Below are 13,251 nucleotides of genomic sequence, written 5' to 3' on the forward strand. Positions count from 1 at the left end.
GCAGCGCCCAGCACAACGGGCACTGGGCATGGCAGTGACACTTTTACACTCAATATATCTGCCTAGGAAGTCGCCACTCGCCTGCTTACCCCCGTAACATACACTCAAAAAAAAGAAGGAAACTCTTACGACACGAAAAAGCGGTATCCCCGAGGAAAATCGGTTGGGGTTTGTCCCGATATTTTGAATAAGCCTCCAATCCTCTATTAACTTTTTCGTGGTTAATGAACCTATTATTATTATGATAGTTTAATTGTTTAGTTTGGACTGTTCAAATGAATTGGAACGATACGGCATGACAGACCTATAACTGTGTAAGTAAATATCGGATCACAACAATGTGGAGCAACTGAGCATCGTCGACAGTCTCACTAAATGATCAATTAATGGATAATCTTTACAGGTGTACATATATAAATATGTGATTAAATAATTTCTCAATCAATTTGAACTGCTCATAATAGATATATATTATTGTTTTTATTTTACAAAGTTTAGGAAAGTGTCGCGTACACGTTGACAGAAGCTCGTTTTACGTTATTAGCAAACCAGTTGGAGTGGAAAAGGTATTCGCCATGGGGATATGGGAGAACTTCCGTGAATTGCTTGTTAATATAGTCGGCAGACAGCTTATCCACCACCAGATCATGCTGGAGGAAACCAAATTTGTAGAGTAAGATAATATGTTGAATGTATACTTACATCGAAGGGGCAGGTATGATTCATGTTAGAGTGTTCGCTAAAAAGACTATGAAACCAACCAAACACTGGGTTCGATTTAGGATATTTTAATATTTTACAGGCATCCACGGTGATATTGTAGAGGAAAGGCTTATAGCCATTGAATCGCTTGAGCAGGGAAAAGTTTACCTAGAACAGGTGAGAGATCACAACAACTTGAAAAATACTCAAGTTTGGCTCTATAATCATACTTTCACTTGTCTAATGGGAATTTTATACAAATTCACTTTTAGCGACATGTACTTGTATGTCCGATTCACCGACTTTAGATAGCAATACTCAAAATCGCAGAATTCCATGTCCAATGAAGTGCAATTGATGTTTGTATACTCCACTTTAGTAGCAATCTATGAAATGCGCTGGTAATTCAGAGGATTTTAATGTCGATTCAAAGGATACCCACTCCCCTGACTAGGTAAAGGAACACATAGAGCCGAAGCAGGTAAATGTACGTAGCGTTCATCATGAACACCAATGAAACTATTGTGATATTTGCTCGCTTCGTGGATACGGCATGGTTACCCATGGTTAATGAAGCGAGTGATTGTCCAATTAAATGTGTATATTTACATTTAAGCTGCGACTGATCAATGATGTATGTAAAGTATATGAAAAAACGATTGGTTACAAGCAATAATCATGGAAATGAAAATACCAAAATATGATATATGTATGTTAATTGTTGCGATGATCACTTATTCTCTGTGTAAAAGCTTCACGGTCTAATACATGTTTCTAATTGTGGGAGTGCTTCGGCGTTGTTGAAGTTATAATTCCCATAGTTTCATCAAATAGTTATCAATGCTAAAAAAATAAATTTAAGATATTTGTTTAACAAATAGGCAAATAGGGATAAGAGTAGTTCAATCTCGCTGTCTCAATGAAAAAGGCCCATTACCTATTCTAATATCTCGTGGCTAATATTATTTTCCACAAATCTGACACACATTTATTTATTTTCTTACAGTGTAGTTCTCAAGTCCCGCTTGCGTTTTGATATTTATGTGTCTCCTGATAGCGACGCCCGTTGCAGTCAAAAGTTTTACTTCGTTCACACTCGCATTTGTGCTAGTACTCTTCTCTCTCTCTCTCTCAGCTACCCTCTCTCTTTCTGTTTGTGTGCATGTGTGTATGTTTATATGCTAATACTTTAGCGCACATGGCAGGGCGCTATTATCGCGACTGCCACTTGGGCGTCGAACTTCCGTTTCCCTGCTGCTTTTGCTTTTGCTTTTGCCATCGCCTTCAGCCTTCAGCCTTCAACTCTGGAAGGGTCTCCTGATGGAGGAGGATCTCCGAGCACTGAGCACTCGATGGCAGCCCAAAAGCATTTGCAATTTCAGTTTGCATTTGAGCCTGAGCTCTCATCTCTCTCTGTCTATCTCTCTGTCCATCTCTTTCTTTGACTCCCGCGCTGCTTCTCTCTCTTTCGTATGTTGTAAAATGAATTTTACTTCATTTTGATATGTTTTCCCTGCTGGTTTTAGTGCTGGGCACATAAATACTTGTGGGATGTGTGGGGCGGCGTTCAGTTTGTTTTGCCACTATCGCAATGATAATAAATTTTATTAATCTGGCTGTCACCCACCCACACATACACATAGACATAGACAGAGAGAGAGAGAGAGAGAAGAAAGAGTTAGTGAAATGGATGGTGGAAGTGTGGGGTACACTCTCGCTGATCAAGTGCTCAACTAGTCGAGAATGCATTTGTAAGCGTGGCCGAGGATTCAGTGCCGCTTGGTGGCGTCTCCTACAGCTTGTTTCCATTTACATTTCGTGGCAGCTGTGTGTGAGCAAATTTATTTCATAATTATTGTTGTATGCTATAATCGTGTGGTAAATTTATATTACTTATATACTCACGGGAGTGCTCTGTGTTAGTGCCAAGTCCCTTTAAGAAAATCGAAATAAACTTCTCTTAAATTCCTGATTGAATTTCCCTAAAGATTCTTATGGCATCCTTAGGATTTTCTTCAGCGTACCTTCAGAACATTTCAGGACACTCGAAAGCCAAGTAACAACCTAAATAGTTCGCTCAAACGCGGTCACCAAAAAAAAAGGTCTAAACATCCAACCAACGCTTTCCGTGAGAGCTCCGACCTCAAAGGGATATATGTAGGTATAAATGTATGTGTGTATATGTGCTAGGTAAAAGCACAAGCCTGTGTGTGGAGCTGTTGGAAACTATATAGAAACTGGTAGAACTGGCTAATCAAAAATTAATTCAATTTCTTGTCCGCTCAAAGGCTGGTGGCCGCAGTGAAAGTGCGTCCACATCCTGTAAGGCCTTGTCCGGACTAGGCCACCGATTAAGCCCCTGAAGCCTGGAACAGGAACGGGGCTGAAAGCCAAGCATCAAATTTGATGATGTCAGCCATGCATGAACCCTTCCGACCATGTCCTGTTGCTATACATGGCTCCGGGGAATGCAGTCTAAAAACCAACAAATGCCGGAAATGCGCCGCGACTGTCTCTGGCGGAGATGGAGCTGCCCCTGCAGCTGCCACAGCCACTGCGATTAAACTTTCTGCATTAAATATTTGGAGGAGGGAGGGGGGCTTGATGTTTGAGTGCCTGGGGAATAGAATTGGGAACGAGGCGCGGATGCTGTGGCTGCCTTTTTGCCAAATCTAATTGCAAATTTTATGTAGCGACAGACCAGTCCGCCTCCGCGGACTCCCACTCGACAACTCTGTAGAAACAATGTGGCGGCCACTGGAAACTGTCACTTTTTTCCGTTGTTCGCGCTTCCCGTTTGGGCGGCAGTAAATCATGAAATTTATTTAACAACATGCAAGCCAGAAAACAAAAACAAAACAGGCAACATAAATTGCACAAATGTCCGCACTTCGAGTGGCAGTAGCCGCTGTCCCCCATCTGCGCGACTGCAGTGGAGCCAATCCTCCAGGAGCAGAAGGAATTGTCATTAATTTTGATGTGTTTTTAATTCGGTTTTGTGGGGGCAACCCATTGAAAAAGCCTCAAAGAACACACAGAGAGGAGCATGGAAAAAATATTTGGGATTTAATTAAAACTAATGAAAACTCTTGCCCCAGCTGCAGCCCTGCCACTGTGCCACTCGAGCAACAGTCAATCTTGCAATTTGTGCCCAACGACAAATGACAAGAGGCAGACACGGACCGGCACCGGCCGAACACTTGGCTGGCATTTTCAGAAATCTACCACAACTGGAAGGGAATTCGGACATATACGTACGAGTAGGAGACGGAGATGGAGACCGGAGACCGCAGACCGGGGACGAACTTCGGATTCGACCTCCAGGCAGAATGACAGAGAAAAGTTGAAAACACTTTTGCCACAATTGCAGAAACCGAACGAAATGAGCTACAGCCATGCACTCGAGGGCACCTCGGAAATGAGCAATGAAAGTGCGTGGCCGAGTTGGACGCCATTATGCAATTACACAAGGCCCTCAGTCTTCAGTCTTCAGTCCCCAGTCCCCAGTCCCCATCCCCCAGCCCCCAGTCCCAGCGCTAGCCCTAGCCATAGCCCAGTGTATTCTGGGAACAGAGCTATGGGCCGGAGAAACGGATATCAAATCTCAATCTCTTTTTGTTCTTTTTTTATTTTTTTTATGTTGGCTTATGTTCGTTTATGTTTGTTTGTTATGTTTGTTATGTTTATTTTGTTTATTGTTGTTTATGATGAAATTGAACCGCATATCTATCCCAGATCCCGTGAAATTTTAAGAGAGTTGTTCGCTTCAGATCTTCTTTGGAAGATATCCAAATCTGGATTTGCTTAACTGCCTCCAGGGCGTTGTACTGGTCTTTGGAGCAGCAATGGTGTCCGTCTTTGCCTCGGATGCCGCCTCAATTGTCAGACCTGGGGGAGGGCTCTCAGCTTTGGAGACCGGCATCTGGGTGTGCAATAGATCGCGTAATTTTGGGACCGCATTGCTACTGTAGGCATCTGTCCTACCCGTCGAGCTAACAGACTCCGGTTTCTTTTCTGGCTGCTCGGCGGACTCGTTTTCAAGCTGCACGAGTAACTCCTCTTCTGGCTGGACGATGGACTCTGTTTCTGACTGCACGACGGACTCCGTTTCTGGCTGCAAACTGGACACGGGTAATCCGATTTGCCGCACGAAGCAATTGGATGCCCCACCTTCTGGCTTAATGCTCACTAAGAAGCAGTAGGCGTTTCCCTCTACCAACGGCTGCTCCTTTAGGAGCTGAAGCTGCATGAGCTGATCCCCAATATGATTGATAATCCTCATTGATTCTGTAGAGGAGACCGACGGCTCGTCTCCAAGCCTCCGATCGTTAAGTGTCGGCTTTGATCTGTCAATGTGGAAGGTGCCCTGCCTGCTGATGCCAGGACGTTCTTTTCCATCTTTTTCCTCCGTCTCCTTCGGAAATATGCGCAGTTTCTGCATTTCCTGGAAGAACTCCTCGTCTTTCTCGGTCATTGTGCTTGGCATGTCCAGCTCAGGCGGTGGCGTTGTGTCCTCCAAGCGGTCTTGCAATCGGTCACACTCCGCTATTACCTTCGCCATTCGCTTGGCCTCTATTTGGTCCAAGTCAGCCACAGTCGGGGGACAGTAGGTCAAAGGCATTGCATCCACAAGAATGAACGGAACGCCATCGCTGGTAGACTGTTCCCCCGGCTCTGTTCCAGCTATATTCTGATTCCCGGCATTGTTGCTTCCAATACCGCTCGCATTGGCTTTGTTTGATTGGCCAGTGGGGTCCGATGGCCCGGAATTCTTAGCGGACTTACGGCTCTTCTTCATTTTGTTCATTATGCTGTGAGTATGGGTGCATCAGTGGCTGTAGGCATGGGTGTAGGTGTGGGTGTAGGTGTGGGTGTAGGTGTGGGTGTAGGTGTGGGTGCTGGTATGGGTGCTGGTGTAGGTGCTGGTGTGGGTGTGTATGTGCATTAAGCAAACGATCGGCGGGCCGAGCAAATTTGCCAGCGCCAAACGCTTTGCCATTCATCGGATTGGTGTGGTGTGGTGTGGTCAGGACTGAAAACTAATCCGCGATTAGCTGAACAGCTAGCGAACACTCGAGCACTCACCTGAAGGCCAGAAACTTAATGGTGCCGCTTCGGTACCACAAACAAACAGAAATTTAAGCTGCTCAAAAGTACTCCGGATGAAAAACACAAAATTGAAAAGGAGGAAACTTCTCTGCGTACACAAGAATCAAGAGCACAAGGAAAGTCCCTCTTCGTCTGGGGCACGGGCACGGGCACGGGCACTTGTGGCTGCTTCTCTCAGTGGACTATGGGATCTGGATCGGAATGGAGGGAATGGAGGGAATGGAGGGAATGGGAGTGGTGTACAATCCGTAAACCAAAACTTTATTTTGTGCTGATAAAAACTTAAATGTTGCTTCTGCCCCTTACTGTGCCTGTTCCTGTGTTTCTGTTTCTGCTTTTGCCTCTGCCACTGCCTCTGCCACTGCCACGCAATCGTAAATGTTTGATATCCCCAAAGGTTAACAATTTCCTGCCGCTGGCCTCTTCCGACCTGCTCGGCTTTTCCTGGCTCAAGCTTAAGTTAGTTTCTTCTGTTTCTTATTTGGTTTTAAAAGAATTTTGTGGTTGGCCAAATGAAACCGCAGCGTTGGTGGATGCCACAAGCAAGTACACGTACACACCGTACACGGGAGGACACGCGTATGGCTGTCTCTGTGTATGCTGGGTTGAGTGGGTCGAAAGTGGAATTTGGAAATATTCCCGAATACTCTGTGACTATGATTTCTGATTTTCTATACCTCGATAGTACTGTCACTCGTATCTATAGGACTTGACAGAACAGGCAATGCATCAATGATGCACATTAGATCTGTTCATAGTGAACAAATATTGGATTAACCCAAAGCAAACACAGTCGGGAAAGAGCGCCTTCCTTTCCGCTTCTCTCTTTGGCCTACGATATGACTTACGATATTCGGGGGCGCTTACTCTTTGTACTAAAAGAGCTTTTGGCTCTCTCTGGCCTAGTCCTGGCCGCCGAGGGCAGAGCCGAGACTGCCACACGAAGCTCCACGACCGCCACACGAAACACAAACAAATCAAACAGGCCCGTATCCGTGTCCGTGTCCGTGCCCCAGTGCATTCAGTCGAAATCGGTGCGAGCTGTGGCAAGGACGTGTACGCAAGGTTCGGCAAAAGTCTGTCTGAAGTCGAGCTGTGGCTAAAGTTCGTGGCAAAGTTGAGCCATTGCAGGTGCTTGGGGGCAGGCAACCAGAGGCGTGAAAACACATTTGTGGCGAGTGTAATTTTTTCCCTTCCACCCCGCTAAACGTGTGCGGGCAATTAAAGTTCCTCGTGGCACCTCCATCGTCTGAGTGAGTGACTGCTGACTGGTCGCGCAAATTGCATGTCAGGGCAGAGGGTGCATGCCATCGAAATGAATGTGCCGCAGGAATACAAAGCTTAAAGTGTTGCATAGCTAGTAGCTACCCCTCCAGTTCAGTTTCAGGCCTCACTAAGTGGAATTACCAACCAAAAGTGCACAAACCGACATACATACATATGTACTTATGTAAACCCCATTAAAGGCAAGTGAAGTTAATAAATGTAAATGGACTTACACGCACCCTCACGTGTGCACAGTGAAAAAAATCTAATTAAAGCTGAGACAAAGACAGAAAGAGGGAAAATTTTTGATAAAAAACAAATGCAAATGGCCGGCAGGTTGCTGTGAAAGCAGCAGCCACATATGAAGCCAGGGAAATGCCATTCGGTTGACAAAAACAAAGCCCAGACCCCAGTGGAGAGAAACTCGCATATATATCAAAATTTATGGAACCCCCTCCCTCACATTTATGTGGGAATGGGGGCTCTCTTCTGGCATGGCTCTGGTTGTGGCAGCAATTTTATTTATTTGTTTGCTTTACTTATACAGCAGAAACGACAACAACTACTATGCCAGAGGGAAAACTCTAATGAAAACCAACAGCATTCTGTTGGCACTTTCAATTCTGGAATATTTCCCATCAAATGCCGAACTTTTGAGGCATCTCTCCGGAAAATTCAAGTGCTGGCAATTAGCCGAGCGGTTTCTCTCCCTATAAATCGTGTTTGACTTGTGAGTGACCACCCTTTGAGGGAGCCTAGCCCCCTGCTGGAAACATCCCATGGCGCCTGGCGAGTGGGGCAATTGTGGGCAAACAATGCATATTCTAAAATGCTAAATGGTTGGCCATTGTAGGTGCCCTTGTCACCAAACCACAACTGAAATGATGGCCAACAAAGCGCGGGAGTAGGCAAAACAAAGCACATAACGATTCAGTTAGGGTTCACTTCGAATTGTCATAATTTCAATTAAAATTCAATTGAAAATATATGCACAGGCAAACAATGGCGTAAATCATGGGATTGGGGCCCCCAGCACGGCCATAAAAGTCAATTGAATTATGCATTCAGCGACATTTATCCCTATATATAAACGAGAAACAATATACATACATATATCATATCAGTGTGTACATTGGCAGAACTCCAAAAGAATATCCATTCGTTTTCCCCTTTTCGGTATTGATTAACCATTGAAAGGTAATTGACATTTCAATAATTCCATAAATAGTCAAGTAACTGCCCCGAACCCTACCCTACCCCCTTCCACCACCTTTCCCATTAAGCGTTTTCCATTTTCTTTCCTTTTGCTTTCAATTTAGTTCACGCCACTTGAGCGAACTTAAATATTTCTTCACATTTTGCCTTGTCGCCATCGTCTTTTGGCGAAAGTTTTCCAATTATATGTCGCCTTTTTTGTACCCAAAAACAGTTTTTCCACAACGCGTTTCATATTTGCTTCTTTTTTTGTGCCTTCGCTTCCCTCTTCCTTCCCCTGACCTGACTCTGTGTCGCTGGGCAAAGTTTTTATCGGCGCACAGAAAAAATTATGCTTTCGTTCATATATGATTGGCATAGCGGCGGCTCGAAAGTTTTTCCCCTCCAGCAAAAGGTTATCATAGGCAGAGTTTTTCTTCCGAAAGAGACAATTTTTCATAGCTACAGTATTCGTATTTTCGTTGCTGCCAGATCAAATGAAAATCAATTCTGATTTGGGACAAATGTAAGCCGAAAGTCAGGTACATTTTTGCCCTGCACTTATGGTCGTGTTCGTCCGGACTTGTTGATATTCTTTTAGCCTTATTTGCATTTGCATTACCATCACTACCTACCTCTATATATATGTACAGGTGTATGTATAGGTGTATCTGTAGCTGTGTGTACTGTCATCCGCATGTTCCAAGATATGGCATACACGTTATTTCACTTTAGTACATTAGGGCAGACTTCCTCCCGCCGGTGCGCTTAATTTCCGGCAGAGTCAACAATACGAATAGGAATCCCTGGGGGGAGTTTGCGGAGTGGGAAAGACAACTGGGGATTAAGGATTGGTCTTTCTTCTTCCTTTCTCTCCTTCTCCCTCTTTCTTTGTTTTTGTGCTTGCTTCCTGTGCATTAAGAGACATTCTCAGAGCGAGAGAGAGACAGATAGGAACGGATATATAATTATGGGTAACATTGGGGAATCTTCTGATTCCCAAGTATTTTATCTTTTATTCAATATTCAACGTTCTACAATCGAATTTCAGCTTCATTAACATCCAAAGAAATATTTTCATTCAAGTTGTTAAACATTTCGAACCACAATCATGTGTCGGCTTTCACCTGTAAACGCCAAAACCTTTGTCCAATTAGGGACCTGAAGCGGTTTCCTTGTAATTACATTACCGACTCTGGCGCACTTCCGCTTAATCAAATATTAATGTTCTTGCATTTAATTTATTAAAATGAAATTTAATAATGTAGATTTTTATGCTCCTTCCCTCCAACATACCAACCGCGCTGTGGGCGGGGGCCAATCAATTTGATGGGAATTCGTTTCACATGTATTTTACGCTTGACGCAGCCGTTAAACTTTTCACCGCCACCGCCTCTACACCGCACTGTCGCTGTGTGCATATTTGAGAGCCCTCGTATCACTCATACGCACCGTTGCCCCACTCTAAAGCCATCTCTCGCGAGGCACAAACGTAGCACACAAATCTTTCATATAACATTTAATTTTTTTGACTCACGCGCCAACTTTTGCGGCAAGTCAAGCAAGTCAAGGAGTGGGTGCCCCAAGGAGCCAGGCTGAGTTGCGGCTGTGAGACTTGGGAAGCCGCCGCCGCCGCAGCCACAAAGTTACCATGGGAATGCTGTGGTGCGAGGGCGATATTGTACATATATAGCCAGAGCTAAGGGTAAGGCAATGGCCGCTGAGGGTTCTCAATTTGTGGAACTATTTATAGACGCAGCATTCATGGACCTTGGTTATGCCCGAAAACCTCTAGGGCTTTCCATTGAATCACTTTTGTTTGTTTGTTAGTTGTATTTAAAATATTTTGGTTTCAAATTCCATTACTCCGTCATACTTCACCCCCTTTCCCTTTGCTGTGTAAATTGCCTTACACTCCGCTTTCTGGCGCATTAAGTACTTTTTCATTTCCTTTTCCGCAGCGACTCCCTGCCTCGTTTTCTGTTCTGTTCTGTGGCGCGTCGAGAGAGGGAGAGAGCAACAAAATTTGTTTGCCATAAAAAATGTTTGCGAGCTACGCGTCTGGGTGACAAAATGTGCGATGGTGCCCCCATCTGCCACACAATTGCGGCATGCCGTGGCTTTCCACTTGCCTAACGCTACTTTGCATACCGATCCGCTTTGTACTTTCCTCGTTGCCTGGTTCTGTTTTTGTTTTGTTTTTTCTCTTCCCCGGCTTTCTTTTTTCCAGCTCTGTGCTCATTTATTTTTTATGTGTCTTGCACCTGAAATAAGACACCTGGAACGGGGAGAGGGAGCCACTGTCAAACGGATGGGCGGGCACAAGTATGGCATTAAAAATTTAAGTTTTATGTCAATGTATGTCTTCTGCTCTGACTTCCTGCCTCTGGACTGTACACGGAGTTCTCGTTTTGACGTTGATTTAATTAAAGCCCCCACAATTTGGCCGAAAACTGCAGTCGAAATAGCCAAACAACGCCCAAAAGTAATAGGCCCCATCAAATATATATGTACATAGGGCATGGGTGTGTATGTGCCTCGCGTTCAGCAAATGATGATTTATTTATAATAGTTGGCTTAGGACGATCCCCGGCTGAGGTTGGCCTATAAAAAGGAGGCAGTCATAAACACTTTGTAGTTGGCTTTCACGCTCCGCATGATAAGTTGTACCATTCCATATCTTTTTTTTGTATCCTCCCATAAACGCATTTTATCCTCAACACGTGATATTTTTTAACACACGAGAGAGAATCTTTATTAGTTGAGCACTCTATGGAGAGGCCATCAAAACCGGTGATGGAAACAACGTGGAAGCACATCTGTGCGGATGGAATAAAATGTACAGCCAGCCCGGAATGAATTTGCATTGTCCATCAAACTGTTCTTATTTGTTTTCCCTTTTCTCCCTGGGGTATATATTTTTTGTGAAGTTGGCAGCTGCATTTGTTTATGGGAGAACATTTTTACGACCCACTTTATCAGATCGTTACCGCAACGAACTTAAAAAAAGGATATCCCCATCCAATCAATTGTCATCGATGCGATGTCCTATGTGATGTCCTAATCCGTCAAGCCGCATGGGTCTGATGGAGTGCTTAACTGCTTGACATACAGAAGCCACATGAATTTATTGAGAAAGCCAAATCCACATGAAAGTCCCATTAAATATATTGTATCTGCCAGATCAAGCAGTGTCCGAATGGGAGCATCCCCACTTGATTTACTTTTCTCCTCAGTAATTGATATTTAGTGACATTTTTAGAGCTGGGATTCACATTGGATGTGAACAATCAGAACCACATTCAAAGCCATACAATTTGTACATCTTTAATCGCATGTCAGGTCCAACTTCGACGGGGACCACAATTTGGCTTTGGGCGCTAATGTAAAATTTATTTTTAATTGGATTAAGTGTCAAACATTTTGACTTTGTGCCAGCAATAATTTAGTCTGTTGAATTTTAATGCGATTTTTGGTAATGCAACTTTTGCACCTGCACCGGCCACACCACCACAAACTGCTCCCCCTGCCACCCGTGCCTTTAGGCACATAACTTCCTGTGGAAAAGTGACTGGGGCTGGGGCTGGGGCTCGGACCCAGATTCATGTGTCAAATGGAAAATCAATACCATTATATCCAAAATACACAGAGAAGATATACACTTGTGCTGGGCCATGTAAATAGCTGGTTGACATTCTGACAACACGACAGGCCGTCGGGAGGGGACTTCAAATGTCTCCCCTAATGTTATTAGGTCACTTGCGGCTATATGTTTATTTCTATGTTTCTAAAGCACACACACACACGTGTGCATGTGGGCATGTGTGCGTGGTTTTTCGTATTGTACGAGTGGAAAATGAAAAGCAGTAGGGGGACGGTGGGATGGTGGGATGGTGGGATGATGGGAGGAAATTTAATTTTCCAGCCCATCACAGTTGGGGAAAATTATAATAATTGCTAAAATAATCGATTTGGGGCCGGGTGCTGATATTGGCTAGTGCATAGTAAACCATATACCCATAATAGATGGGATAGCAGGGGCTCTGTAGTTTGTATATCACAGAGCAGATACTGCCAGAGCTCAAAAAGTTGTGTCAACAATCTGAAAGATACACAATACATCCATTGCCTGCATGCACACACAAGACAATCGCTCACACACACACATACATATGTCAGCACCCGGGACAACCGAGGGACAAACTTCTTGTTTGGGGTTTTGTTTCACAATAATAAAGTGCGGCTGCAGCTTTAATAACTTCTGCCGTCAACAAGAGGTCCAACAATAACTACCAAGTCCCTGATAGAGACAAAAAAGCCACGGAGAGAGTGAGAGAGAGAGAGAGGGAGAAAAGCAGGAAAAGCCAGAGCAAACAGCCAGACTCTGCAGAGCGGCAGTGGCAAAAGTTCAACCAGAGAATGGAGCTGCATTCTAATATGATGGGACCGCAACTACAAAAGTTACCAACCTCCAGAGGGTGGTGGGACTTGGCTAAGCTAAATGGGGGGGGGGGGGGCACAGGACAGTGGAGCCTTGCCACAATGCCAGGAGACGAATTACATTTGTCGCGCAATGTTTGCACATATTTAAGCAACTTAAGAATTAGCCAACTTTGCTGGAAAAAGCAGCGGAAAAATGCTGGCAGTTGCACTGCACTGCGGTGTCATTGGAACCAGAAAATCTCCAACCCCCCTCGTGGCATTTCGCTCGCTTTCTCACTTCCTCTGTCAGTCAGTAATGCTTTTGGGGCAACATCAATCCGGCAAAACTCTTGAGCAACCCAATTTGAGTTGCCCGCGCTTTGCAATGCAAAATGGCGGCGCTGCAAAGTTTTTGCTGCATAATCGCAGGCGCAGCACTTTGGGGCAAGCAAAACAAAACTCTAGAAGAACGGGAAGCGAGTGGCAGAGTGGTGGAATAGCACAGTGGAAGGAGGGCACAGGAACAGAAGAGCAAACAAACTTTGCTGGCACTGCGCA

General features: G+C 44.6%; 1 protein-coding gene across 2 annotated transcripts; it reads right to left on the reverse strand.

Annotated features, from left to right (window-relative positions):
- Nucleotides 1-4,352: 4,352 nt before the first annotated feature.
- Nucleotides 4,353-6,493, reverse strand: LOC4800554 (uncharacterized). 2 transcript variants are annotated; one of them, XM_033376496.1, is made up of 4 exons: nt 6,118-6,493; nt 5,908-6,002; nt 5,788-5,845; nt 4,353-5,513 (listed from the first exon to the last, which is right to left on the reverse strand). In XM_033376496.1, the coding sequence occupies exon 4, from the start codon at nt 5,507-5,509 to the stop codon at nt 4,469-4,471; it is 1,041 nt and encodes a 346-aa protein (XP_033232387.1). In that variant the 5' UTR covers nt 5,510-5,513; nt 5,788-5,845; nt 5,908-6,002; nt 6,118-6,493; the 3' UTR covers nt 4,353-4,468. The 2 variants fall into 2 exon arrangements, with proteins under 2 accessions (XP_033232387.1, XP_001357812.4); XM_001357775.4 differs by having other exon boundaries at nt 5,788-6,002.
- Between the last annotated feature and the right edge of the window lie 6,758 nt (nt 6,494-13,251).

Source organism: Drosophila pseudoobscura, chromosome 2, assembly GCF_009870125.1.
Source record: "Drosophila pseudoobscura strain MV-25-SWS-2005 chromosome 2, UCI_Dpse_MV25, whole genome shotgun sequence".
Lineage (NCBI taxonomy): Eukaryota > Metazoa > Arthropoda > Insecta > Diptera > Drosophilidae > Drosophila > Drosophila pseudoobscura.

Coding starts and splice junctions, on each gene's coding strand:
- LOC4800554 (XM_033376496.1), bottom strand. CDS start 5,509: ATGAACAAAATGAAGAAGAGCCGTAAGTCCGCTAAGAATTCCGGGCCA.